At 37.7% G+C, this 26815-nt stretch overlaps 1 protein-coding gene across 1 annotated transcript in view; it reads left to right on the top strand.

Moving 5' to 3' along the window:
- The first annotated feature begins 7020 nt into the window (after positions 1 to 7020).
- Positions 7021 to 26815, top strand: part of celsr3 (cadherin, EGF LAG seven-pass G-type receptor 3) — a 63536-nt gene continuing 43741 nt past the window's right edge. The window contains exons 1-3 of the mRNA XM_073818755.1: positions 7021 to 11848; positions 22202 to 22539; positions 24597 to 24885. Of these exons, the coding sequence (XP_073674856.1) occupies positions 7021 to 11848; positions 22202 to 22539; positions 24597 to 24885 (5455 nt within the window). The remainder of the gene's footprint in view (positions 11849 to 22201; positions 22540 to 24596; positions 24886 to 26815) is intronic.

Raw genomic sequence — 26815 nt, 5'->3', positions numbered from 1 at the left:
TTATTTATTTCCAACATCTGAGCCGCTGAAGATGCAGAGGATAATGTTACTTTCATTTTTAAAAAGGAAAGTGCCGATCCCGATCTACATATGCGTCTAGTTCGTGTGAATCATTCCTGATGCAGCTTCACCCACAGCAGAAGTGAGTATAAGGGTTGTTTACGCATCTTTGCAAACAGCCTTTCTTAATAATGTGCTTGTTGGTAAGTTTCCCCACTAAATGCAGCTAAAATAAACATTATGGCTAATAATCCCACATCAGAGAGGGTCGGGGCGAGCAGAGCTCATTTGCATTTAAAGGGACCATGCAATGAAATGAGTTGATTTTTTGCTAAGCTGATTTTGACAAGGTAAAGGGGTGTTTTATTACACTACTATTGAGAATTTTTAACCAAAGTATATTATAGACTTTTCATTAAGACCCTAAAGAATCATATGAACTTGTGGAAAATGGGCATCCGATGACCCCTTTAAAAGGGATAGTTCACCCAAAAATGAAAATTCTGTCATTAATTGCTCACCCTCATGTCGTTCCAAACCCATAAGTTTTCAGAACATAAAAGATATTTTTGATGAAATCCGAGAGCTTTCTGACCCTACAGACAGTAATGCAACTACCATGTTCAAGGCCCAGAAAGGTAGTAAGGACATTGTTAAAATAGTCCACATCAGAGTGACATCAGTGGTTTAAATCTTAATACTTGTTTTGCGCAAAGAAAATGATGTTCCACAACCAAAAAAAAAAAAAAACATTTAAAAAGCATTTAAGTGTTCAAATCTTAATATATATTAAATCATAATTTATTGGGAAAATTTCAACACTGAATTTCAACTTATGAAAATGATATTGAAATACTTTTAACATTTTATTCCATTGTTGTTTGTATAAATATCTTTTCATTTTATAATGAAATTCGTATTTTATATTTTCTTTGTAAATTATGAAACTTTGTGACTTTATGTGTTCCACATTTTCATGTCACTTTCATGTGTGTTTTAGTTTATTGGCTGAGACTGATTTTAACATCGCTAAATTTATGATCAGAAAATATTCCTGTGTCCGTCTCTCTCATAGCTACAAGGTAGATAGGCCCAATTGTTTTGAGTCAAATGTGTTCAAAAGTCTGAAAATCTGTGTGTAACTGTAAACATCACTTCTGCAATTAAGCACACTTTTTTGGGAGTTATTTCATAACATTTAGTTTTTAAATGTGTACCACAGTTCAGAACTGTGCTAGGCAGCCATATGCTGATTAGCATCTTTGAGCTATGTTCAAAAACATCTAAAATTGTCACTATCGAAACAGTCACAACTGAAACTGAACTTTTGTCACTACCAAAACATCATTGTTTTGGTAGTGACAAAACACATATTCCATAATTTAGGGAAATTAACAAAACTGTAGTACAGTTATTGCAAATTTCTAGTATTTTGGTATGTTTTAGTATGCAAGTTAAAATTCTGTAATGTGATGTGGTCGCTACCAAAGCATTACTGTCACTACCAAAAATGTTCAATCACAATAGAGAAATTGGATGTTTTTTGTCAAAATACTGAATTATCAGATAATATACACCGCGTTCCAAATTATTATGCAAATTGTATGTAAGTGTCATAAACACACAGTTTTTTGTTTTTCAATTAAACTCATGGATGGTATTGTGTCTCATGGCTCTTTGGATCACTGAAATGAATCTCAGACACCTGTGATAAATAGTTTGCCAAATGAGCCCAATTAAAGGAAAAGTACTTAAGAAGGATGTTCCACATTATTAAGCAGGCCACAGGTTTCAAGCAATTATGGGAAAGAAAAAGGTCTCTCTGCTGCCGAAAAGCGTCAAATAGTGCAATGCTTTGGACAAGGTATGAAAACATTAGATATTTCACGAAAATGTAAGCGTGATCATTGTACTGTGAAGAGATTTGAGGCTGATTCAGAGCACAGACAGGTTCGTGCAGGTAAAGGCAGAATAAGGAAGGTTTCTGCCAGACAAATTCATCAGATTAAGAGAGCAGCTACTAAAATGCCATTACAAAGTAGCAAACAGGTTTTTGAAGCTGCTGGTGCCTCTGGAGTCCCGCGAACATCAAGGTGTAGGATCCTCCAGAGGCTTGCAGTTGAGCATGAACCTACTATTCGGCCACTCCTAACCAATGCTCACAAGCAGAAACGGTTGCAGTGGGCCCAGACATACATGAAGACTCATTTTCAAACAGTCTTGTTTACTGATGAGTGTTGTGCATCTTTGGATGGTCCAGATGGATGGAGTAGTGGATGGAACATGTCCCAACAAGGCTGCGACCACAACAAGGAGGTGGCGTTTTTGGCCGGAATCATAGGGAGAGAGCTGGTTGGCCCCTTTAGGATCCCTAAAGGTATTAAAATGACCTCGGCAAAGTATGTCGAGTTTTTGACTTACCACTTTCTTTCATGGTACAAAAAGAAGAACTGTGCCTTCCGTAGCAAAATCATCTTCATGCATGACAATGCACCATCTCATGCTGCAAATAATACCTCTGTGTCATTGGCTGCTATCTGCATAAAAGATGAGAAACTCATGGTGTGGCCACCATCCTCCCCTGACCTCAACCAGATTGAGAACCTTTGGAGCATCCTCAAGCAAAAGATCTATGAGGGTGGGAGGCAGTTCACATCAAAACAGCAGCTCCGTGAGGCTATTCTGGCATCCTGCAAACAAATTCACCAGAAACTCTCCAAAAACTCACAAATTCAATGGAGGCAAGAATTGTGATAGCGATATCAAAGAAGGGGTCCTATGGTAAGATGTAACTTGCCCAGTTAGGATGTTTTTGATTGAAATAGATTTAGATTTCAGTAAATATGACCACCTAATGCTGCAAATTCAGCAAATGCCCATTTTCAGTTCTTTACAACCTATACAATGTTTTAACTCTGTTGTGCATAATAAAGTGGAACAGTGCATTTTCAGTTTTTTATTTTTGAAATAAATACTGTTATCATTAGGAGGTTTGTTCAATAAAATTCGAACTATACCCTAATGGTTGATGACTTAAAAATTATACTGACTGTCATTTGCATTGACTAATTATGAAAACCAGAGAAAGATATCATTTGCATAATAATTTGGAACGCGGTGTATTATGATAGTTTTTGGTTCAGTGTATATTCAAACTAGTAAATTCTTAAGTTCGAATTCAGAATTATCAAGTTTTTGCCTTTTACAAAAAAAAAATGGATTTAAAATATAACAAATTCATAAATTGTTAAATTGTTGTTATTTAATCAACTGCACAATTATTAGAAATGTCTACCTTGGAAATTCTACAATTTGCATACACACAACATTTCTGAAAAAAAAAAATTCAAGATGTTTCCAACTCTGACTTTGCACCAATGTAATAATTACTAACTTGTTGCATTTTGTTGCATTTACATTTGATCCATCATATTTCTGCTTTAGACATTGTCGTTAAATGCTTTACCTACAGAGTAATTTTAAGTATCTCGACTTGACATTGGATTTACATTTGGTCCAGCATATTACTGGTTTAGAAATAGTTTTTAATGTTTTAGTACCTTGGGTTTTATTGCAGTCACATTTGATGCCACATATATTGCTGGTTAAGACATTGTTATTTTTAAATGTTTTAATTTCAATATTTACTTTGTTTCATTCAAATCACATTCCATTTATGCCATCCATTTAAGCATGTGGCAGAAGCATAAAAGTGACCCACAATGCCTACATTTAATGGTAATCAGACCCATGACCTTGGTGTTGCTAGAGTCGTGCTCCACTGTTTGAGCTACAATGCTCAAGCATACAAATCCTAATAAAAATAGTGTATAAAAAGTCTTATCGTCATCCACCAGTGTAGGCGGAAATGATCAGAAATGTGGGCCATATGTGTTTGCATGACATGCAAGAATTTGAATTATGGGCTCTACTTTATTTGGGGAATGATGAGTAACGCTAAATACGATAGCTCTTCCCGGAGGCTGTTTGGCGAGCTGGTAAATCGCAGGCGGGCTGATCGGAGTTGTCCATCAGTCAGGTTTCACAGAGGAAGCTCTCAGTTATGGGAATTCCTCTCCTCCTCACTTAATGTGATTTAGGGCTGCCGTGACTGTGTGATATAATACCATCAAGCGTCTAGACACACACAAGCACACCCGCAGCACTAAACACTAGACATGAATCTCATCCTCCACAGTCAACGAGGAAAATTCGCAAATCATCTCTTTCTGCTTAGACATCACTGGTAACTGCACACAGAAAGCACAAGCTCTTTACCACAGTCAGCTCTGCTCAACTCCGACGAAAGCATGAGAACACTGGAACGCGAGGCCAGCTTATAGAGCACGCGAGGGCGTGTGCGCGCGCGCACAGTATAATTGAGCCGTATGAATTTTTCAACATCCGTGGATTCGTTCCAACCGTGTCAGTGGCAGGCAGACTGTGCGAGACACAGATTGGTTTTTGTAACGCGCAAGTCTATTTTTGACTAAGCGTGGATTTCACATGCACCATGCGGGGCTGTGACACGCGCCTCAGAAATTCACCCACATGCAGTGTGATTTAAAACAAGAGAAAAATCATAGTTAAAAAATGTCTCCATGTCAAACAATGCATTTGAAATGAGACCGTGTCTACCGAGTAGGAGGTAAAGCTGGCAGGAGAAAGAAAAGGTAATATGAAGTCAATACGTTGAATGGGAAAAAATACGCCTCAGGAAATCGTTCTGTGAATAAGACATGACGTCACACGTGGACACCGACTGATTGTTGTACAGCTACACACGAAATCCCCATACGCTCCTAAACAGACGTTAATATAGCCTACTATTTATTTATTTTACTTTTGACATTTGTTGATTAAATATTTTATGCGGTTAATCATGTACATTTAGAACAGAATAAAATAAATGGTCAAAAATTAAAATGCTTAAAGTTAATTTACCATATGCTGGGGGAAATTATAATATATTTAAAGGGGTCATGATATGGATTTTTTTTTCTAATTATTATTGTAATATGTTCCTTGAGGTGTACTTTTAATTTTAGTTAATTTAATTTTTTTTTTGTTGTTATTGAAAAAACAAAACAAATAAAGATGTGGAAAAATTATTATTTTCAACCCTCTGTCTAAAACGACCTGTTTTAAGGGGCGGGTCCTTTAAGACTTTAGTCAGTAATCTGCCAGTTATGACTGGCTAATGTCATTGCATAGAAAACAGTATCAGTGCCCCCTTGCTATTGCACGTGAGTGTTTTGACAGCATAATCAAAATAAAACTGTCATTTCCAGACAAAGCATTATAAAATCTTTTACTTACCATTTGTGATGCAGTTGCATTCAGATCTAGTACCGCTTCATCTTTCAACAAATGTTTCTTTGTGAACATGACCCTGTGCCATTCCTCTGACACAATCCGGGATGCCATTAAAAATACACAATCCACTTGTTTCTTACACTGCAGGGATCTTACTGATATCTGTCCTGTTTATCGACAGACTCAAGCACGTAGAATGTGTCAGTAAGCAAGTGCACATCTGTATACTGTATTTAGTGTAGACAATATAGTGGCCATGATTGTAATTTCTATTTGCTTTTGACGAGATGCAGCACTCACATTCAGTGTAATCAAGAGACTGAACGATGAGATGAACGAAGATGACTTTCTTCAAAATGATTAGAACACTAGTATTTTTACCAGCTAAAAATGGTTTTAAAATAGTTATTTCTATTTTTTGCTGTAATGTGTCAGTATATGAGTTTTACATTTCCAAACAATAATTTTCCCATTAATCGTAAAAATTCAATTTAATTTTTTTTTTTTTTTTTTTTTTTTTTGCACAAGAAGCTTGACAACAGCCAGTGCTCCACACAGAGATCTGATCTCATCATCATCCAGTCTGTCTGGAATGATATGAAGAAACAGAACAAAGATGCTTCAAGAGACATTTTTTACAGCAACCTTATTTTTTAAGCGTTTTTACACCTAGTGCCTAAAACTTTGCAGGTAGGTTTCATGAAGCTGTTTCTTTCTTGCAGATGTTGCCACAGTTCTTCTGGATTTAGTTTGTCTCAGTTTGTTCTGTTTCTTCATGTCATTTCATACAGACTGGATGATGATAAGGTCAGATCACTTGGTGGAGCACTGGCTGTTGTCAGACTGTTGTCAAATCTCACTGGATTGTTACAATTAATGGCAAAATGAATGTTTGGAAATGTAAACTGATATTTCCCACTGACACACTACAACAAAAGATAGCAATAACTGACTTAAAACCATTTTTAGTTGGTGGAAACACTGTAGTGTTCTAATAATTCGTACCACTGTATGTGTTACACGGGTGCTGTTTTATCACTTTATTTTAGCCACTGTTAATGTAAAAGTCATTCATGAGAATACCATGTGGCCTTCTGTTACAGGTCTTGTTATAGAAGATATCAGTACATTTTAAAATACAAAGCAATGCAAGTTATTAACATTATATAATTTGAATGAAATGTATGGATTTATTGAATATTTATTAAATATAAGTTCTGTTTAAATTTCCATATTCCATATATAATTAATGTTATATTGTTTTCTCTTTGATATTGAGAGGCTATATAGCACCTCTCCAACGGTGGACATGGCGTCATCTGAGTGAGGAAACAGCCTTGCGCACACTGGAACGAACCATTCCCGACTCAGATAGTGAGAGAGCGAGAGAGAGAGGGAGAGAGGAGAGAGAAAGAAAGAAGCGAGAGGGGGAGGAGTGAGGGTAGCACCGGGTTCGCTGTGAGCCATGTTGGATGTGAATGAGAGATGCTGCGCGCGTGCCGCTGCTAGCCGGAGCTCTACCAAACACCGAGAGTAGATGCGAGCTTCCCGGGATCACCGAGCGACCGGGGAGCACGGCGGAAGGAGTCGGGCGGCGGTGGATGAGCTGGCCACTTAGCCGGCGTTTGGAGAGAGAAAGAGAGACACTTCGGTTCAGAGAGAGGGGAGAAAGGGGGGAGAGAGAGAAAGGATTTCACCAGACTAATGGCTGCACTGCTACTGGACTTGGGCTCGCTTTCGCCGCTGTTGTTTCTCCTTCTCCTCAGCTCTTTGTTCACTGTTATCCCGGGGAGTGCAGCAGGGCCGTTCTGCCGCTCCCTGTGCACCCACCCAGCCCCCGGAGACGCTCAAATCACCAGCTTGCCCGACGGAACGGTAACGGGGGCTTTGGCTGGGGGCGACTGGAAGATCCACCCTGCACGGACGGTACGGTCGCGTGGATGGGAGTCGCAATGCTTACGGTCCTGTGCACTGGGAACCTCCTCAGGTCCGCTGAGTCCGGATTACCGGAATTCTAGTGCATGGATATCAGAACCGGCGGCGCACACCGGACGCTGTCATCACCAGCCTGTTTGGAGTAAAGGTGGCAGCGGAGAGAAGGGCGTTGTTTCTCGTGTTCTCGCCTCTCCGGTTCAGTATGGGAAAAAGAGGACTATACAAAGGACTAGAACGCGTTCGCGGCCACAGACGCGCATCGGCACGGACAGGGTCATTACACAAAGCGTGCTGGATAACTGTAGAGCCGTGGATAGCAAACCCAGGCCTAACCACTGCCCATCTCACCCAAAACGGGAGTTTGCCACTATCAAGACACCTACTCGGCCGTTATTAAAAGCCTATTCTTATTCTAACGTGGTTTCGGACGCCAATAAATTGCACAAAGCGACAGCGGACCGTCATCTTTCAGGCCCCCTGAATGTTATCGATCTCACCAGAGAGGGCTGGAACGGGTCAGGCATTAGGAATACCCGCGGGTGCTCGAAACCGTGCAAGTGGCAGCTCTCTCTAGGGCTTGGAAGCGGAGCAAGCAGCTGTCTCGAGTCACACCGGATCACAGGTTGTTCTGAAAGGCATCCAGACTGGCACAGCAGTAACTGGCACCGATTCAACATCTCTCTGAGGCTCTACGCTGTTTGTGGAAGGCAGGCAAGAGAAAATACAAACACCACATCTTCAAATAACAACGCAGAAGTAGAATCTGTGCATGCAAAGTCTGATCAGAATAGTTCACGAAAGTCTTCTTGTGGATTCAAACGGACTCTCTGGGTCAGGACTGGGACTCGCTTTGACGAAAGAAAGGCTCATTATAGTGGATCAACTGCAATCAGCGCTGCTCAGTTGTATAACCGTGATGTACACAACTCTGACTCATCTGCTACTGGCTCTCACAGGGGTCATAATGCTTCACATATCTACCTCTTAGTCGAGCTTAACTTTCCTAAACGTTTTCGTGACTCACACGTTAACGCGCGGGGGGATTCAGCACCCGCTCAGTGGACAGCGCCAATCTCCGTGCATGAGTTCGCTTACTCGAATGACTTTCCTAAAAGTTTGTTGCTGGGAAATCAGAACAGTAACAATAACAACAACTGCGCCAAAAATCGTAATAATAACCACCACAACAACAACAGCAAACCTGGCGATCAAGTTGCAAATGAAACCCAAAATGTTTCTGACAGTGAAGAGCACGACTTTATAAGAGAGCAAAGCTCACGTTATCCCTGCTCCAGTACGCCTGCAGAGTGTGGCGACTATGACAGCTTAACCGCCGATGAGGGAGCCACGCGGCCGCAATTAAAATCCGGTAAACGGGTGTCATTACAAGCTGAGGGTGTCAGTCAGCAAGAGGAGCAGCTGGAAGCCGCGACTGAGTGCGGTAGGAGGGAGGGACAAATAGAGGGCGGGGTGCAAGGGGAGGGAAAGGGGGAGGGTGACAGACAGCCTGTAGAGGGAGAAAGGGAGGAAAGCATGGAGTGGGTGATTGCTGAAGACACAAAGGAAGAGCCAGTGTTAGAAGAGACAAATTTGCTAAGAGAAAAAGAAAAAGGTCAAGGCAATGGCACCTCTCAATCAGACAGAGAAAGCGATGAAAACAAAGAGGGAATGTGGACTGAACAAAATGTGCTTACACATAGTCTAGATGGGGTGGGAAACACACAAAAAGCAAGAGAAAGCGATGAAGAAGAGCAAGCGTACAACGAAGAGCAGACAGGTGTCCCTCCTGTTGGGCGCTCCCGTAGAGCTGCTAATAGGCACCCCCATTTCCCCCAGTATAACTACCAGGTTCAGGTTGCTGAGAACCAGCCTCCTGGTACCTCAGTCATAACTATGACAGCTGAGGACCCTGATGCCGGTGAGGCAGGCCGACTCAGTTACAGCATGGCCCCTTTAATGAACAGCAGGTCCATGGATTACTTCCAAATTGACCCGATTACTGGCCTTCTCACCACCACACACATTCTGGATCGAGAACACATGGACCTGCACTACTTCCGAGTCACTGCCACAGACCACGGCTCACCACGCCTTTCTGCAACAACTATGGTGACCATCACTGTGGCTGACCGTAATGATCACTCACCTGTGTTTGAGCAAACAGAGTACCGCGAGACCATTCGAGAAAATGTGGAAGAGGGGTATCCTATCCTGCAGCTGCGTGCAACAGATCTCGACTCGTCTGCAAATGCTAACATACGCTACAGATTTATTGGAGAAAGTGCAGCTGTTGCACGCTCTGCATTTGAGATCGATCCCCGATCAGGGTTGATCACGACACGAGGCATTGTTGACAGAGAAGCTAATGAACGTTATACCTTGTTGGTGGAAGCGAGCGACCAGGGGAGAGAGCCGGGGCCACGCTCGGCTACAGTTAGCGTCCATATCACTGTGTTGGATGAGAATGACAACGTTCCACAATTCAGTCAAAAGCGCTATGTGGTCGCAGTTAGAGAAGATGTCCGACCACATTCTGAAATCCTCAGAGTCAGTGCCTCAGATCAGGATAAAGATGGAAATGCTGCTGTGCACTACAACATAATCAGCGGCAACAGCCGAGGACAGTTTGCGATTGACAGCGTCACTGGAGAAATCCAGGTGGTTGCACCACTGGACTTTGAAACAGAGCGGGAGTACACTCTACGGCTGCGGGCTCAAGACAACGGCCGCCCACCTCTCTCCAACAACACTGGAATTGTAAGTGTGCAAGTCACTGATGTCAACGATAATCCACCAATCTTTGTCTCCACACCTTTCCAGGCTACAGTGCTGGAGAGCGCTCCCATTGGTCACTCCATTCTTCACATACAAGCTATTGATACAGATAATGGTGATAATGCACGTCTAGAATACCGTTTAACGGGAACCGGCACAGATACACCGTTTGTTATCAACGCTGCCACTGGTTGGGTCACAGTGAGCTCAGAACTTGACCGCGAATCAGTAGAACACTACTTCTTCGGTGTTGAAGCTCGAGATTATGGCGCCCCTCCTCTTTCTGCCACAGCTAGTGTTACAATCACAGTAATGGATGTTAACGATAACCGACCAGAGTTTCTACAAAAAGAGTATTACGTCAGACTTAATGAAGATGCGGCTGTTGGAACAAGTGTGGTCAGCGTAACCGCAGTTGACCGTGATGTAAACAGCGCCGTCACATATCAGATCACAGGTGGAAACACACGTAATCGCTTTGCCATTAGCACAGCTGGTGGTGCAGGGCTTGTCTCCCTAGCACTGCCTTTGGATTACAAACAGGAGCGTCGCTATGTGTTAACAGTCACTGCTTCTGACAGAACTCTCCATGATACTTGTCAGGTGCACATCAACATCACAGATGCCAACACACACCGCCCCGTGTTCCAGAGCGCTCATTATTCAGTAAGTGTGAATGAGGACCGGCCTCCTGGCAGCACCGTGGTTGTCATAAGCGCAACAGATGATGATGTTGGAGAAAACGCCCGCATCACGTATTACCTGGAGGACAATATTCCACAGTTCCGAATCGATCCTGCAAGCGGAGCGATCACACTTCAAGCTGAGCTTGACTACGAAGACCAAATGACTTACACTCTTGCCATCACTGCACGCGACAACGGAATCCCTCAGAAATCTGACACTACTTATGTGGAGGTCAATGTTAATGATGTAAATGACAACGCACCTCAGTTTCTGAGCCCCAGATATCAGGGTGGTGTCAGTGAGGATGCTCCACCCTTCACAAGCGTCCTACAAATCTCCGCTACTGACCGTGATGCTCACGCCAATGGTCGTGTCCAGTATACCTTCCAGAATGGAGAAGACGGTGATGGTGATTTCACCATAGAACCAACCTCGGGAATAGTCCGGACCGTCAGGAGGCTTGACCGCGAAAGTGTTCCCTTCTACGAGCTGACTGCATTCGCTGTGGATCGCGGTGTTCCCCCTCAGCGTACACCTGTGCACATTCAAGTCAGTGTCATGGATGTCAATGACAATGCTCCAGTGTTCCCTGCTGACGATTTTGAGGTTCTAGTAAAAGAGAATAGCGCCGTCGGTTCCGTCGTAGCTCAAATTACAGCAACTGATCCAGATGAGGGCCCTAATGCTCAGATTATGTATCAGATTGTCGAAGGAAACATTCCAGAGATCTTCCAAATGGACATTTTTTCAGGAGAACTCACTTCTTTGATTGACCTTGATTATGAAACACGGAACGAGTACGTAATTGTTGTCCAGGCCACATCAGCACCGCTAGTCAGCCGTGCCACAGTCCGCATCAAACTGGTAGACCAGAATGATAATGGGCCCCAAATGCAAGACTTTCAAATCATCTTTAACAATTTTGTGTCTAATCGATCTAACACCTTCCCAAGTGGGGTAATTGGACGAGTTCCAGCTCATGACCCAGATGTTTCGGATCGTCTCTACTACACCATAGACCGGGGGAATGAGCTGCATCTGCTGCTGTTGAACCACACGAGCGGGGAGATCCGGCTCAGCCGGAAACTGGACAACAACCGACCACTGGTGGCCCCGATGCTTGTAACTGTTACTGGTAAGACCAAGAGGGGGGAGAACAAGAGGGAGAAAGATATGGGGAAATGAGGCAAGGGCTATTAAGGTCATAAGGATGAAATCAAATCAGGTCAAATTGGTTTTGCTAACTCCTTTCTGCAGTGCTCTATTATGAAATATTGCTGAAGGCAATGTGTCAGTGTGGAGAGTCTCTGTGAGAGGAAAAATAGAAAGAATAGAAGATTTCTTCAGAGAAAGCTGACCCTTGACTTGCATTTTTCTCTGTAAAGACATTTAGCGATCAATGTAAATCACTTTATGCTGGAATGATTTCTACTGGCATTAGCAGGTACTGTAACAGGAGTCTGAGTGGTAACATGAGAGAGTGTAAGTGCTGAGGAGAGCATTGCTTTGCCACAGTGCCTGATGTTGTTGATTGCATTGCTGGGAAGTGTAGATAATTGTGGCTTTTGAAAGGCTATAAATGGTGATTTGTTATTTACAGACAAGGTGACTAAAATGGCGAATTTAACATGATGTGTGGGGTTTTGTGGCTGTTTTGTGTGTATTTATCACTCCTGCTTGACTTGAACAAAATTGCTGATTTTGTTCTGTGCTTTTTACCTTATCTGGCAGTTTGTGTGTGCGTAAGGCATATAGGTTGGGGAGTTTGTAAGACTGCAGTGTTAGACAGCTCAGTTACCCTCTGGTAAAATTCTCTCTTTCTCCTCTGAGGAAAGCACACATCTGTTTCCATCCCCCTTTTGCTCTTCATTTCTCATTCATTTTTACCTCCTTTCTCTCCATATTTTTCTCTTATAACATAGTAACTGATTACATGTAATCTAGATTACGTAATCAGATTCCAAAAATGAAGTATTAGCAATTAGATTATATTACATTTGAAAATACTCAGAATCAGATTACAGTTGCTTTGTTATGGATTACATATTATTTACACAATAGCAATAAATAATTCATAATTCTTTGATTCTCCTTAATTCCTCTTTTTCATCTTTTACATTTTAATTTCTAAATTAAATGATGTTTTTTAACAAAGTTCGGGAGGAGCACGTCAGATACTGGAACTCACTCAAGTCAATCTACGTCATGCATAAATACAGCTGATTTACCTCTACCCATTTGACGGATTATCAGCATCCCTCCACCACCCCATCTCCTCACTCCGAGTTCCTTCTACACATATACATGAGGGGGGGGGGGGGGGGGTACTCTAGGTTCGGGACATTCCCGAGCTCGGAGCCCTTCCCTGGACAGCACGCCAAACACGTTTTACATACTCCAGCTAATTATATGTAAGTGTGAACTCGTGAACCTACTGCTTACATACTTTCAGAGATTCTCCAAGTTTTGTGGACATGCACACAAAGATCAGTCATTAGTCAGGTAGTGAAACAGCATTTGACCACTGATTTAAAAAAAAAAAAATCATTTCATTTTTTAAGAAGCGTTTCAACATTGTATTAACTAGTTCTCTGTTCTCTGACATTGGTTATGGCTACCCAGCTCTGCAGAACATCTTTTTCTATTGGGCTAAATAGTCCTAAATAATCAGAGTGTCTTTCTTCTGCATTGCACAATTTAATCAGAGTTTTGATGTCCCGAGGGAAGTAGAAGGTTAAGTTGAAGGAATTTCCTATCAAATAATTCCCTTGTATTCCGCTTCACCCAGAGAAACAGCAGTTACAGTTTCCTAATGAGCGCAGCTCATTGTCTGTAAAATGAGATGACATAGTTTGAAACTCAATGTCGCTTTTATCTTGTTCTCCAAGCAAGGCAGATTTGCTTATATTTATGCGATTAGTTTATTTAGCTATTCCCTAATGATGTAATGTACAAAATGCACATTTGAGGTGTAGCCAAAACCATATTTGTCTCAGTCCTAATGCATGAATGCCAAAATGAAAGTGTGTGTACATACTGGTAAATGTAGTTTAATAGAGGATTACGGACAGCCCTCTTCTCTAGCGTGCTTTCTCTCTCTCTCTCTCTCTCTGTTCTACTTTACTTTGAGTGTAATAGGACGTCCTTAGGGGAAGCCTGGCTTTGGAAACAAACGGAGCACAGTAATCAGCTGTCAAACCAGTGCCCAAGATTTTGTGTGTGTGTTTGGATGGTTTAATATTCGTTCATGCAGGCATCTACAATGTTTATGCCTTTGTTTGAGCATATATTAAGTTTGTGTGTTTATACACATGTGTTTGAGTGCCTCTTGGCTGATGGGGGTAGAAATGTATTTCCAGGTGACTAATTTCAGCTATGAAGGGCAAACACGTCTAAGCATTTCACTTTTTTGTGTGCAAAAACACACAAACATTGGCCCTTGAGACCTTGGGTCTGTTTTGGTCACGCTAGGTTTGTCATTTCAATGTTTAAAAGCATGTCAAATGTGTGAGCTGCTGTTGTGAGAATTTGTGAGCATATGCATGTATTAGGTAGTGAAACTTGAACAAAAAACTATACTGTTGGGACCTCTGAGATCTGTTTGTTTATTTCATTTTTGTGAGCTGGTAGAAGCTATTTGCATGTTTTTTTGCGACCCCAGCTAGAATTGCACACATACAGACACACATTTTTTCCAACAATCCCTCTGTGCAAAACAAGCCTAAAATAAAGTTCACTGTAGAGTAGGTAAGTGAGCTGGATTATAAAAGATTAAAAGGGTCTGAGAGAGGAATAGAGAGAGATACAATGAAGACGGGAGAAAGGATGGGTTTTGGGAATGTGTAGAGGAAGAAAAAGAAGAATACAGATTGTGAAAAAACAGATAACAAAACACTCAAGTGGAATTGAGAAATGGAGGGTGGTGAATGACAGACGTGTGATTGAACAGGAGAAATAGAAAGAGGAAAAACTCGCTGAGTTCAGGTCTTGGCTTTGAATGCCTGAAAGGAAAATTATTTCAGATGAAAGAAATGGAAAATTGCCTCTTTGAAATCTACCATACAGCTCCTAATATGCTTTTTAGTGAAAGGCTGTATGTGTGTGTATGTATGTGCAATGGTTCTATTTGTATTTGTGCTTGCACTTATAAATCATCTTCATAACTAGTATTTTGATCTTGTTTTCCAGTAAAATACTGAAGCATCTTTATGAACAAGATAATTGCACTTAAGATATACATTTAAACTCTGTTTTCATATGTTTTAATTTGTATTTATTTATTTATTGCTTATTTTAAGCATACACTACCAGTCAAAAGTCTTTGAACAGTAAGATTTTTTTATAATTTTTCTTCTGCTCACCAAGCCTGCTTTTATTTGATCCCAAGTACAGGAAAACTGTACAATTTGGAACTATTTTTAGTATTTAAACAGTTTTAAAATGTAATTTATTCCTGTGATTTCAAAACTGAATTTTTAGCATCATTAGAAATCTTCAGAAATCATTCTAATATTCTGATTTGCGGTTGAAACAGGTTTCTTTGATGAATAGAAAGCTCAGAGGAATAGAATAGAAATCTTTTGTAACATTATAAATGTCTTTAACATCACTTTTGATCAATTTAAAGCATCCTTGCTAAATTAAATATTCAACAGTTTTAAAAATTGATAATAATAATAAATAAATAATAATAAAAAATGTTTGTTGAGCAAATCAGGACGATTTCTGAAGGATCATGTGATACTGAAGACTGGAGTAATGTTGCTGAAAATGTATCTTTGATCACAGGAATAAATTACATTTTAAAATATATTCAAATAGAAAACAGTTATTTTAAACAGTAAACATATTTCGAAATTGTACTGTTTTTGCTGTACTTTGAATCAAATAAATGCAGGCTTGGTGAGCAGAAGAGACTTCTTTAAAAACATAAACAATCTTACTGTTCAAATACTTTTGACTGGTAGCTTACATTTTACACACTTTGATAGATTTATGCCCAAAACCAACAATTTGTCAGTGAGGTTATAAAATAAACTTAATTGAGAACGTTTTCCTTAAAAACAAGTCTTAAAATCTCAGCTTATCAAAAAATGTATCTAGTTTTAAGGATATTTTGTAGTAAAATATAAAAACACTAATATCATGAAATATGATCTGAGTTTAAAACAACTGTTTTTTTTTTTTTAATATAATGTTTAATTTCCAAATTTATTCCTGTGACACAAATTAGAATTTTTTTGAGCAGTCACATCCTTTAGAAATCTTTCTAATATGCTGATTTGGTGCTCAAGAAATATTTATACAATTATTAATGTTAAAAACAGTTGTGCTCCAAACAGAAATCTTTTGTAACATTATGAATATCTTGACTGTCATCCAAAGTTTTAATTTTGCTAATGTCAGACATTATGGACACAAATGTAAAACAAACACACACACACACACACACACACACACACACACACACACACTGGTGATTTGACTTATCCTCTGTGGGAGCCCGAATGTGTTGATTTAATCAGCATGACTAATAATATTTTCCTGGTGTAAGCTACTTTAATCATTTAAATCAATGTTTTGTTTTGTTTTATTCAGGTGTTGAGTAACCATAGTGTATTTGTCCCTGCACTGGTTGAGGCTATTTGCACTAATTAAGATAATTTACTTGTCATTTTACCATAATTGCTGTTATTTCTTTGGCCTTGGTGATTATCGGAACATGACAGAAAATGATACACAAGATTTTGCTGATTTGCTTCAGTTGTATTTCCCACCATGCGTCTTTTAGTGTAATGGCTCTGTGGTGTGTTACAGAGAAACAGGGACTGTTTTCGGGAGGTCAGTAGGGAGTCACTGCCTTATAATCCCGTAATCAAACCAGCTGCCTCCTCGCACCCTTCCCCCACATCTCCTGTACCTCCCTTTCCCCCTCACCCTTTCTTTCGATTCGTCTTTTCCTCATCTCAGCCTTTACCACAAACACACTTTCCCGGATCTCTTGTCTGCTTGATATTGCCTTCATCTTTCTGGCATCTATGTAAACACTCCTGCTTCCCTGCCTCCACCCTTCCTTCTCTAACCCCTTTCTCTCTTTCCATTACTCTTCCACTCTCTCACACACACAGGGTGGCATTTCATCAAAGGAGGATATAATCTCCTTAGACACTGAGACATCTAGTGACATTAAAAACTTCAAGCCGCGGCTGTCGTCCTCTTGTAGACGCTCACACGTTGCGCTTGACTTTATTTCTCTAGCTATTACAGCACAACTTGAGTCAAACACTCCAGCGATGTAGAAAACTGTGCAAATATTTTGAGCTAAACTGTAATTTACAAACAGTACATGCAAACAGTGTTTGGTGTGGTGAGCCAAGCAGGATTATAGGTTCTTTAAAGAGACAGTTCACCCAAAAAGGAAAATCTGTTGTATTTGCTCCAGACTTTGTGTGATAAACAGACTGAAATGTACTTATTTAATCACTGACTATTATGACTAGTTGGCTGTTAACCATTGCAACAAATATTATTTAGTTTATCAAATTGAACCTCATCACACTAAATAGTGAATTTAAGGATTAATTCACTCCTGAATTCAAATTTCTTGGTAATTTACTCACCCCCATGTCATCCAAGATGTTCATGTCTTGCTTTCTTCAGTCAAAAAGAAAGGTTTTTGAGAAAAACATTCCAGGATTTTTCTCCATATAGTGGACTTCAATAGGATCAGCGGGTTGAAGGTCCAAATTGCAGTTTCAATGCAGCTTCAAAGGGCTCTGCACGATCCCAGCTGAGGAATAAGGGTCTTATCTAGTGGAATGATCATTTTCTAAAAAAAATCAATTGTTTATACTTTTTAACCAGAAAATGCGTTGGAAAGGTCACCTTTGGTTCGTTCAAAAAGCTAGGGCAAAAAACTCAAATTTTCTTATCCAACTTCAAAATCGTCTGACATTATTTTACCTTTTTTTTGTATAGGGTGTTTTACTTTCTTTGCACGTTCACTTTTATAAACACCAGGTCGGTACTTCTGCCTGTGTCACCTGTGAACTTTCCAATACATAATGTGTGAAGTCTTAGATGCAAAACTAGTAAAAGATGAGCATTTGTGGTTAAAAACATAGAAATTGTAATTTTTTTACAAAATGACTGATCATTTCGCCAGATAAGACACTTATTTCTTGGCTGAGATCGTGTAGAGCCCTTTGAAGCTGCGCTGAAACTGAAATTTAAACCTTCAACTTGCTAATCCTCATTGAAGTCCACTATATAGAGAAAAATCCTTAAACTCTTTATTTCTTTTCCACTGAAGAAAGACATGAACATCTTGGATGACATGGGGGTGAGTGAATTATCAGGAAATTTTCATTTTAATTGTTTAGACCAGTTTTGTGACCTAGACAAACTGCTTGATTGAATAGATCTGATTTAAAAAAAATTGACATTACTACTTCTCTCATAAACACACCAAGGAGATCTATGGCAAATGTCAAAAATTGATTTGAAAAATTGAAATGAATATGATTTTAATTTTGCTACTATGTAAAAATGTATTTCAAAAACTATAGTACATACAGCAAAAACCTATTTCTTAGTAAACTGTAAAACCGTAAATAATTTAACATCATATTATGTGAAATTGTACTGTGAAATATGAGTAAATTACAGTTTTTTCAGTAAAAGAGTGAATTACTGTATAATTTACAATAAAAACTAAGAAAGATCGTTCTTAGAATTTGTGTGACACATCAAATATGATTATTTTTTATTTAAAGGGATAGTTCCCCCAAAAATGAAAATTCTGTCATTAATTTCTCACCCTCATGTGAACTCTCACTTTAAATTGTTTTGTTTCTGCTTGTTTTTGTTATAAGCAGTGTTGGGAAAGTTACATTTAAAAGTAAAAAAAGGAAAAGTAAATTCATGTCTGTACAGTAGAACGCAAGAGCAAAGGAAAAGAAGGTTCAACATTTTTCAGCAATAAAAAACAATGAGCCACAAATGTAAGTTCATCTAAAGTCATTTTTTCTTATTAGTATGGTTAAACTGGATCATCAAAGATCAGCAGCAAAGACATTGGTTAATAAAATGGGATTAAATACATAAAGGATTTTTTTTCAAAGATGAATCATCTGAAAGCTAAATAAATAAACTTCTATTGGTGTATTGTTTGTTAGGATAGGACAATATTTGGCTAAGATACAACTACATGAAAATCAAGAATCTGAGGGTGAAAAAAAATCAAAATATTGAGAATAGTGCCTTTAAATTTGTCCAAATAAAATTCTTAGCAATGCATATTACTAATCAAAAGTTTTGATATATTTATGTTAGGACATGTATAAAATATCTTCACAGAACATGATCTTTACTTAATATCCTAATGATTTTTGGCAAGTGAATTAAATTGTAAATTAAAAAGTAATGTGTTTACTTTACTAGTTACTTGAAAAAAGTTATGTGTGTTACCCTGATGGTGTATTGTCTTTGTATGTATGTCTTTGTGCACCGTCTATACATTATTGTCCATGTATTTGGACAATATTTAAGTATTGTTCTTGTTTTATGGAATGGCCACTAAAGAATAACATCAAATGTTTTTTTTTGTTTGTTTGTTTGTTTTCCTGCCTGTATTATTATGGTGATTATCAGTACATTTAGGTGAAAAGCTGATTTTGGTATAAACATATAAAGAATACAGCATGAAATATACGGGTAAATGTTATAAAATACAAGCACCAATATATCATCCCGCAATATCTGAAACATTGTTGTCGTAATTTTTACAGTGAGCGTATTAAAATAACAGGTGTGGTTGAGTCTAAATAACGTCTTGACTCTGTGTCTGTGTGTGTGTGTGTGTGTGTGTGTGTGTGTGTGTGTGTGTGTGTGTGTGTGTGTGTGTGAGACAGAAGTGGGGGATGGATGGTATATTTTATGGGAAATGCTTATCAGCATGAAAGGTATGACTTTTAAGGCGATGACATTATGATCTAACGTCTCTCTTTCTCCCCTCCCCCATTCATTTTATCTTGTGTGCTTTATTCTTTCCCATCCCTGACTCCTCCTTGCCAGTCTCCAGCAGCCTCACCCCTCACCCCATCTCTCTCTCCTTCTCAGTGTCTGCTGAATCATTTCCTCTTCTCTGTGTAATTTTCTTTCACTCAATTTAAATCGACATTAGAGTGACTTGCTGCCAAGACTGTATTCATGCACTTCATAGCCAAAACATTTTTAATGTATGCAGGCGAAAAGCATTTAGAAAATGGAAAGGCAACTGTGAAAATTTCATCAATGTTGTACAAATCATAGCCAGTGGCTGTAATATATAGTCAAAGCAAAAATTATTCAGACACCAGATATAATTTTTGATTTTTTTACTAGTGGGTGCAGCACATTATAGTTCATTTATATAAGTGTGGATAGCAAAATAAAGTAAACTGTGGCATATGATACCCAAATATCTTAATACAGTGCACTACCAGTAAAACTGATAAAAATTTGGTGTTTAGTGTTTTTTTCTTTAAATGCTAATGCAACCTTTTTACACCACAGACTTAACAAAATGAAGCATTGCTTGGTAATTAGTCAACAAAGTATTGATAGTTGTGTAAATATTGTCATACTGTCTGGATTTTTGGTTGATTGTAATCCATTACAAAACCTTTTCTATCAAAGTTATCTGACATTATCAAGATAAATTTGTTCTGACACAGTTTAACTCTTGAGGTCTTATATTTTATAACCATTTTCTAAACTATAGCGAATAAACTGTGATAATGTGAGAAATGTTGAAGGTGTCTGAATAAATTTTGGTTTGACTGTATAAATTCAAACAAATATACAACTGCATGTCGGAGGCTTGCCAAGAACTTGTTTGTGTCATATTTTACACCAAAAAGTACTTATTTTGTCCTCTCAAAGAAAAAGCAAGAGCAGTTATAGGACCATTCAGTTTTTATAGAAATTACATTTTATTTTAAAATAGTTTATGCATCATAATAGTATTTCCCTTAAATTCACGCTCATTTAAATAACCAAAATGTATTCAAATAAATCAATTAAAGCATTAAACTGTCCACCCCCCCCCCCCCCCAAAAAAAAGAAAATTCTGCCATCATTTATTCATCCTCATGTTGTCCCAAACTTGTATCCATTTCTTTTTTTCTGCAGAATACAGGAGAAAATACTTCACATTAAAAAACCACGGGCATGCCATGGATATCTGTGTGCATAGTCTGCGCGTCTTTGTATTTAACTGCAACGCACATGTCGCGCAGCCTTTTACGCAGAAGTACATGCAGTGTAGGAATAGGTGGTTACACAAGTTTGTATAGTTAATTGTGTTGTAAATGTTAATTGTGTTGTAAATAAGGGTCAATGTTTTTGAAACTGAGATTTATACATCAATCATTTATAAATAAGTTGAATAAATAAGCTTTCCATTGATGTATGATTTGTTAGGATAGGACAAAATTTGGCAGAGATACAACTATTTGAAAACCTGGAATCTGAGGGTGCAAAACGGCTGTCACTTTAAGAGCTGCCCGGATCCAATATATTGTTACACGTTTTCTTTCTCAGCTGTTTGCTTTCACTCAAGACCTAAATTCCTTTGTTTAAAAGGTTACTTGCAAAGACAGGCATTTTGCCACATACAAGTGTGTGTATTTAACCGTTCAAGGCCTATAAAGTGGCAAAAATAATTTGGTTCAATACTCCTGCACTCTATAAACGCCGCCTTCACATATGTGCCTCTCTCACGCAGCGTGTGCATATAGCGAAAGGAGTTCTCTTTCACTGCTTATTTTATTTGAACAGCTTACAATCACATGTTTTCAAACTGCAATGCTTAAAAATGTGTGCAAACTAAGTTTTCGGTACCACGTAGTACAGTAACATCACATGAGCATGTTAACCGCAATAGAGACGATAGGTAGGTCTCTACCTGCGGACAAATTTCTTCCGGTTAATCATGTCTACCGGTATATCGGTATATTTTCTTTTTTTAATCCTTCACCCTTTATGTCTTTTCAGCTCTAAACTTCCTGTGTGTATTTTCAAAGTTATATGTTCTATATGTGCATTTGTGTGTGTATGAGCATAAAGTATGTGTGCACTTGATGGACACGCATGACTCACTCCACAGCATGTTGCTAATTTCACAGCCAGTGAGCTGTAGATGATATCACAGGCTGTACTGACACCAACCCGACTCAGTTCACATGTTGAGATGGACTTCTGAAATACTACAACTCTCACAGCTACAGCATTAAAGTGTTTCATATTGCTATAGAGTAAAGCACAGACTGCGTGACTGTCAGAGTAACTGAAGTGATGTTTTGACTGAGCTGTCAGACCTGTTCTTATCACTAAAGTGATTTGACATACTGCTTTTACACTTACTGTGATGCAGGACTAGGCTTGTAGTTTTCCAGTTTGTTATTGCTCTCTAACTCATCTTCCTTTGTCTCTGTCTGTTTCTCAGATGGCATTCACAGCATCAGCGCTCAGTGTGTGTTGCGGGTTCTCATCATTACGGAGGAGATGCTCAGCAGCAGCATCACCGTGCGACTCCAGAACATGTCCCAGGAGCACTTCCTGTCGCCGCTGCTCACCCACTTCCTGGAAGGGGTGTCAGCAGTACTTTCAGTCTCTCCTGATGATGTGTTTGTGTTCAACGTGCAGCCGGATGCAGATGCAGGAAAAGTGCTCAATGTTAGTTTCTCCGCTGCTTTGCCGGGAGGGCAGTTTTTCGCTTCGGAGGCTCTGGAGGAGCAGCTGTACCTCAACAGACCTAGGCTCAATGCCCTCGCACATATGGAGGTAAAACACATATACACACGCTCAGTTGTAGCAATAGCTAACAAAACATTGTTTGGGTCAAAATTATTGATTTTTCTTTTATTTCAAAAATCAAAAGGATATTAAGTAAAGATCACGTTCCATGCAGATATTTTGTAAATTTCCTACCGTAAATATATCAAAGCTTAATTTTTGATTAGTAATATGCATCGCTAAGAACTTTATTTTGACAACTTTAAATGTGATTTTCTCAATATTTAGATTTTTTTGCACCCTCAGATTCCAGATTTTCGAATATGTGTATCTCAGCCAAATATTGTCCTATCCTAACAAACCACAAAGCAATGGAAAGCTTATTTATTCAGCTTTCAGACGCTGTGTAAATCTCAATTTCAAAAAATTGGCCCTTATGACTGGTTTTGTGATCCAGGGTCACACATTTCATAAGTTCAGTTAAATCTGATTCTGTTGCATAGCACTGAATAAAAATAATATAGTGAGATTTTGATATTAATATGTTTTCTGTCCAATTAATTTTTTTTACTTTCAATAAAAGTGTGGTTGTTTTAGTCAGTATCATTAGAATTACTGAGTTAAATTAAATGAAACCATTTTCGGGTTCTGTGAATCCAGGATTGTCAGTTTCGGCCCAGAATTTTAATTTCAGGGCATTCCTAAAATACAGTAAGAAAATCTAACTTTAAAATAAATGTCAAATACTGATTATTTGTTTTGATATTTTGTTAAATAAAACAGTGGCATTCATGCAAAGTGTTTGTAATATGAGAACCATTAAAATAAAATAATTAATAATAATTTAATTATTCAAAAAATAAAATTTAATATTTTAAATAAACTTACACTATAGTGTATATACACTATATACACTATAGTGCTATAGCATTTAGAAGTTTTAGGTTTTCAAAGATTTTTTTAAAAGATGTTTTTAATTAAGTCTCTTATGCTGGCCAATACAGTAAAAACAGTAATATTGTAAAATATTATTACAGTTTAAAATATAATTTATTCTTGTGATGTCGTAGCTGAATTTTCTGTATCATTACTCCAGTCTTCAGTTTCACACAAATCTTAAGAAATAATTCTAATATGCTGAGTTGCTGCTCAAGAAACATGTATCAGTGTTGAAAACAGTTATGCAGCTTAATATTGTTGTGGAAACCATAATATGTTTTCTTTTAGGATTATTTGATTTTATATTATTTAATAAACTTCAGAATTTCCGGTTTTGGCCCACTTCGGTGCATCCCCAAGACACAGTAAGAAAATAGCATTCATACATTTTAAAGTATGGTTTAAGTGATTTAAGCACTATGTGAGCCATTAAAATCAAACAAATCAATCAATCAGATATCATTTAACTATTTAAAAATCAAAGTCAATAAACTTACACAAACGTTCAAAGTTTTGGGTCAGTGAGATTATTATTGTTTTTTTTTAAATGTTTTTTTAAATATAAGAAGTCTCTTATGCTGGCCAAGGCAGCATTTATTTGATAAAAATACAGTAATATTGTGAAAACAGTAATACTGTGAAAAATTATTACAGTTTAAAATAACTGTCTTCTGTTTTAATATTATTAATATTTTAAAATGTAATTTATTTCTGTGATTTCAAAACTGAATTTCAGCTGTCATTATTCCAGTCTTCAGTGTCACATGATCCTTCAGAAATCATTCTAATATGCTGATTTCATATAAATATGTTGAAAACAGTTACAGCTTAATATTCTTGTGGAAACCATAATATATTTTCTTTCAGGATTATTTGATTAATAGAAAGTTCTTTGTAACATTATTGTAACATTTTTTTAATTAACCCCCCCCCCCCCCCAAATAATTCTAATAAACTTCCTTAATAAATTAAGGAATAAAAAGATGTATTTAAAGCTGTTTATTCAATTCACATTTAATAAATAAATAAATATAATGTTTGAAAAACACAGCTTGGATAGAATTTTAAATGCAAAATTTGAAATCCATTCTTTTTTGTGGTGATAGCACACACAAACATACAGACACACTTACACTCCTCTGACTCTGTATTTTGTATTCCGGCAGGTTCTCCCGTTTGATGATAACGTGTGTTTACGTGAGCCATGTCAGAACTACATGAAGTGCATCAGCGTTCTCCGCTTCAACAGCTCCGCTCCCTTTATCGCGTCCCCTTTCACGCTGTTCCGGCCCATCCATCCCATCACAGGGCTGCGCTGCCGCTGCCCTGCCGGATTTACGGGAGATTACTGCGAGATTGAAATTAACCTGTGTTACTCAAACCCCTGCATGAATGGAGGAGTGTGCGCTCGTAGAGAGGGAGGCTACACCTGCATCTGCCGAGAGGATTACACAGGTGAGAATGTGATTTGGTTTTTAAGAAGGGCAATGTGTTATTGTGTCTTTCTAGATGATGGGAAAAGAACTTGGGAAAAGGACTTGCAAAAGAACGTCTTGTGCACTTTGCAGTTTACTCTGGCCAAGAATCGCCCACTTATGGCTGGTTCACACTGCCAAAACAGACGGCAACATTTCAAATGTGTACTAAAGTTGGCTGTTGGATGTACAGTAGAATGAAGAAAATAAAAACTGTCATGTTCATGCTGCCTAACAGACAGCAACAGGCAGGTTGACACACTGATCCAACAAACCCAACAACCCTTGGCATTTGATGTTTCTTGTGTGGTTAGACAGGAAAGCACAGAATATCTTTTGAAGGTTTTATGCTAGGAGTTGGACTATTCTATTCCAAATTGTATTGATTTGATTCATTTCTGATTTATTTTTGAAGGTTTTAGTTGAAAAAAAAAATCTTTCTTAGCTAATGCTATACGTTACTTAAAGATCCTTCTTGCTTGGTAGTACAAAAATGTGAATTTATGTAATCGTTTTTGTCAAACTGTCAAATATAACTGCTCTGTGGATACCAACTGTGAATATAAACTTTATATTGGATTTCTTATGAAAAAAAAAAAAGTTTTTATAACTATTAGGGCTGGATAAAAAAACTTCAATTTCTCTATTTTAATTGGTTCTCATTTCATAAAACAATATTGATTTTTAAATCCCAAATGTCGATAAGCCTGTTTTCAGTTAATGAACAGAATACTGTAGTGCGCCTCCCATCCAGTAAATTGCAATAAGCTTTGTGCTTTGTTACTTTTGATATGAAACAATGTCTCCGATTTTAAATTCTGTCCATTTTATTACAATATTCAAAGAATAAATGTTGTTTTGGCGCTGTACGTTAAAAGAAAGAGTACAACTTATCGAAATCCATATCCTGTCTCATGTAATTGCTCAATCAGTGTTGTAACAATACAGTATGTCACATAACGTCACATTTACCTCAGAAAAAAACATATTCGGTGACCATATACTTATTAGTCAGCTAGAAAAATGAACTCTAGAGAGGACCATTTAGCTAAATATATGCACCATATAACAAATTGTTTTAATATTTAAGTTCGAATAAACCAGTCAATTTTTTTATGACAGCCACCATTTAAATGTTAATATTTCAAAAAACGAATTGGAATAGAAATATAATTTTGAAATTTAAATGTTACTTTTTAGTTTAATATTATAATTTTAACCTTCAATATTACAGTAATGTAGTACCAACTGACTCTCATGTGTATATTTTACAACATTAGTTGAGAGTTTTTTTTTCCTTGAACAAATTTGAGATTTATTGTACCAGATACACACTATTGCTATTTAAAATAACTGTTTTCTATTTAAATATATTTTAAAATGCAATTTATTTCTGTGATTTCTACATTTTTAGCATTATTTTATAATTATTTATTACTCCAGTCACATGATCCTTCAGAAATCATGTTGAAAACTGCTGAGTAGAATTATTTCAGGCTGCTTCGATAAATAGAAAGTTCAGAAGAACAGCATTTATCTGAAATAGAAATCCTTTGTATCATAATAAATGTCTTTATCATCACTTTTTCAATTTAAAGCATCATTGCTAAATAAAAGTATTAATTTCTATAATTGATATTATGATATTACAAAATATTTTTATTTCAGATAAATTCTGATCTTTGGATCTTTATATTCATCAAAGAATCCTGAAAAAGTACTGTTTTAAATATTGATAATCATAATATTAAAAAATGTTTCTTGATCTTTCTTGACACTGAAGACTGAAGTAATGGTTCTGAAAATTTAGTTTTGATTAAAGGAAAAAATACAATTTTCTTTTAAATTTTAAACAGTTATTTTAAATAGTAAAAATATTTCACAATATTACAGTTTTTGCTGTATTTTGG

The sequence above is a fragment of the Garra rufa genome, chromosome 15 (assembly GCF_049309525.1).
Source record: "Garra rufa chromosome 15, GarRuf1.0, whole genome shotgun sequence".
NCBI lineage: Eukaryota > Metazoa > Chordata > Actinopteri > Cypriniformes > Cyprinidae > Garra > Garra rufa.
Note: the sequence above shows the minus strand (reverse complement) of the source record. Positions and strands in the feature narration are given on the sequence as shown.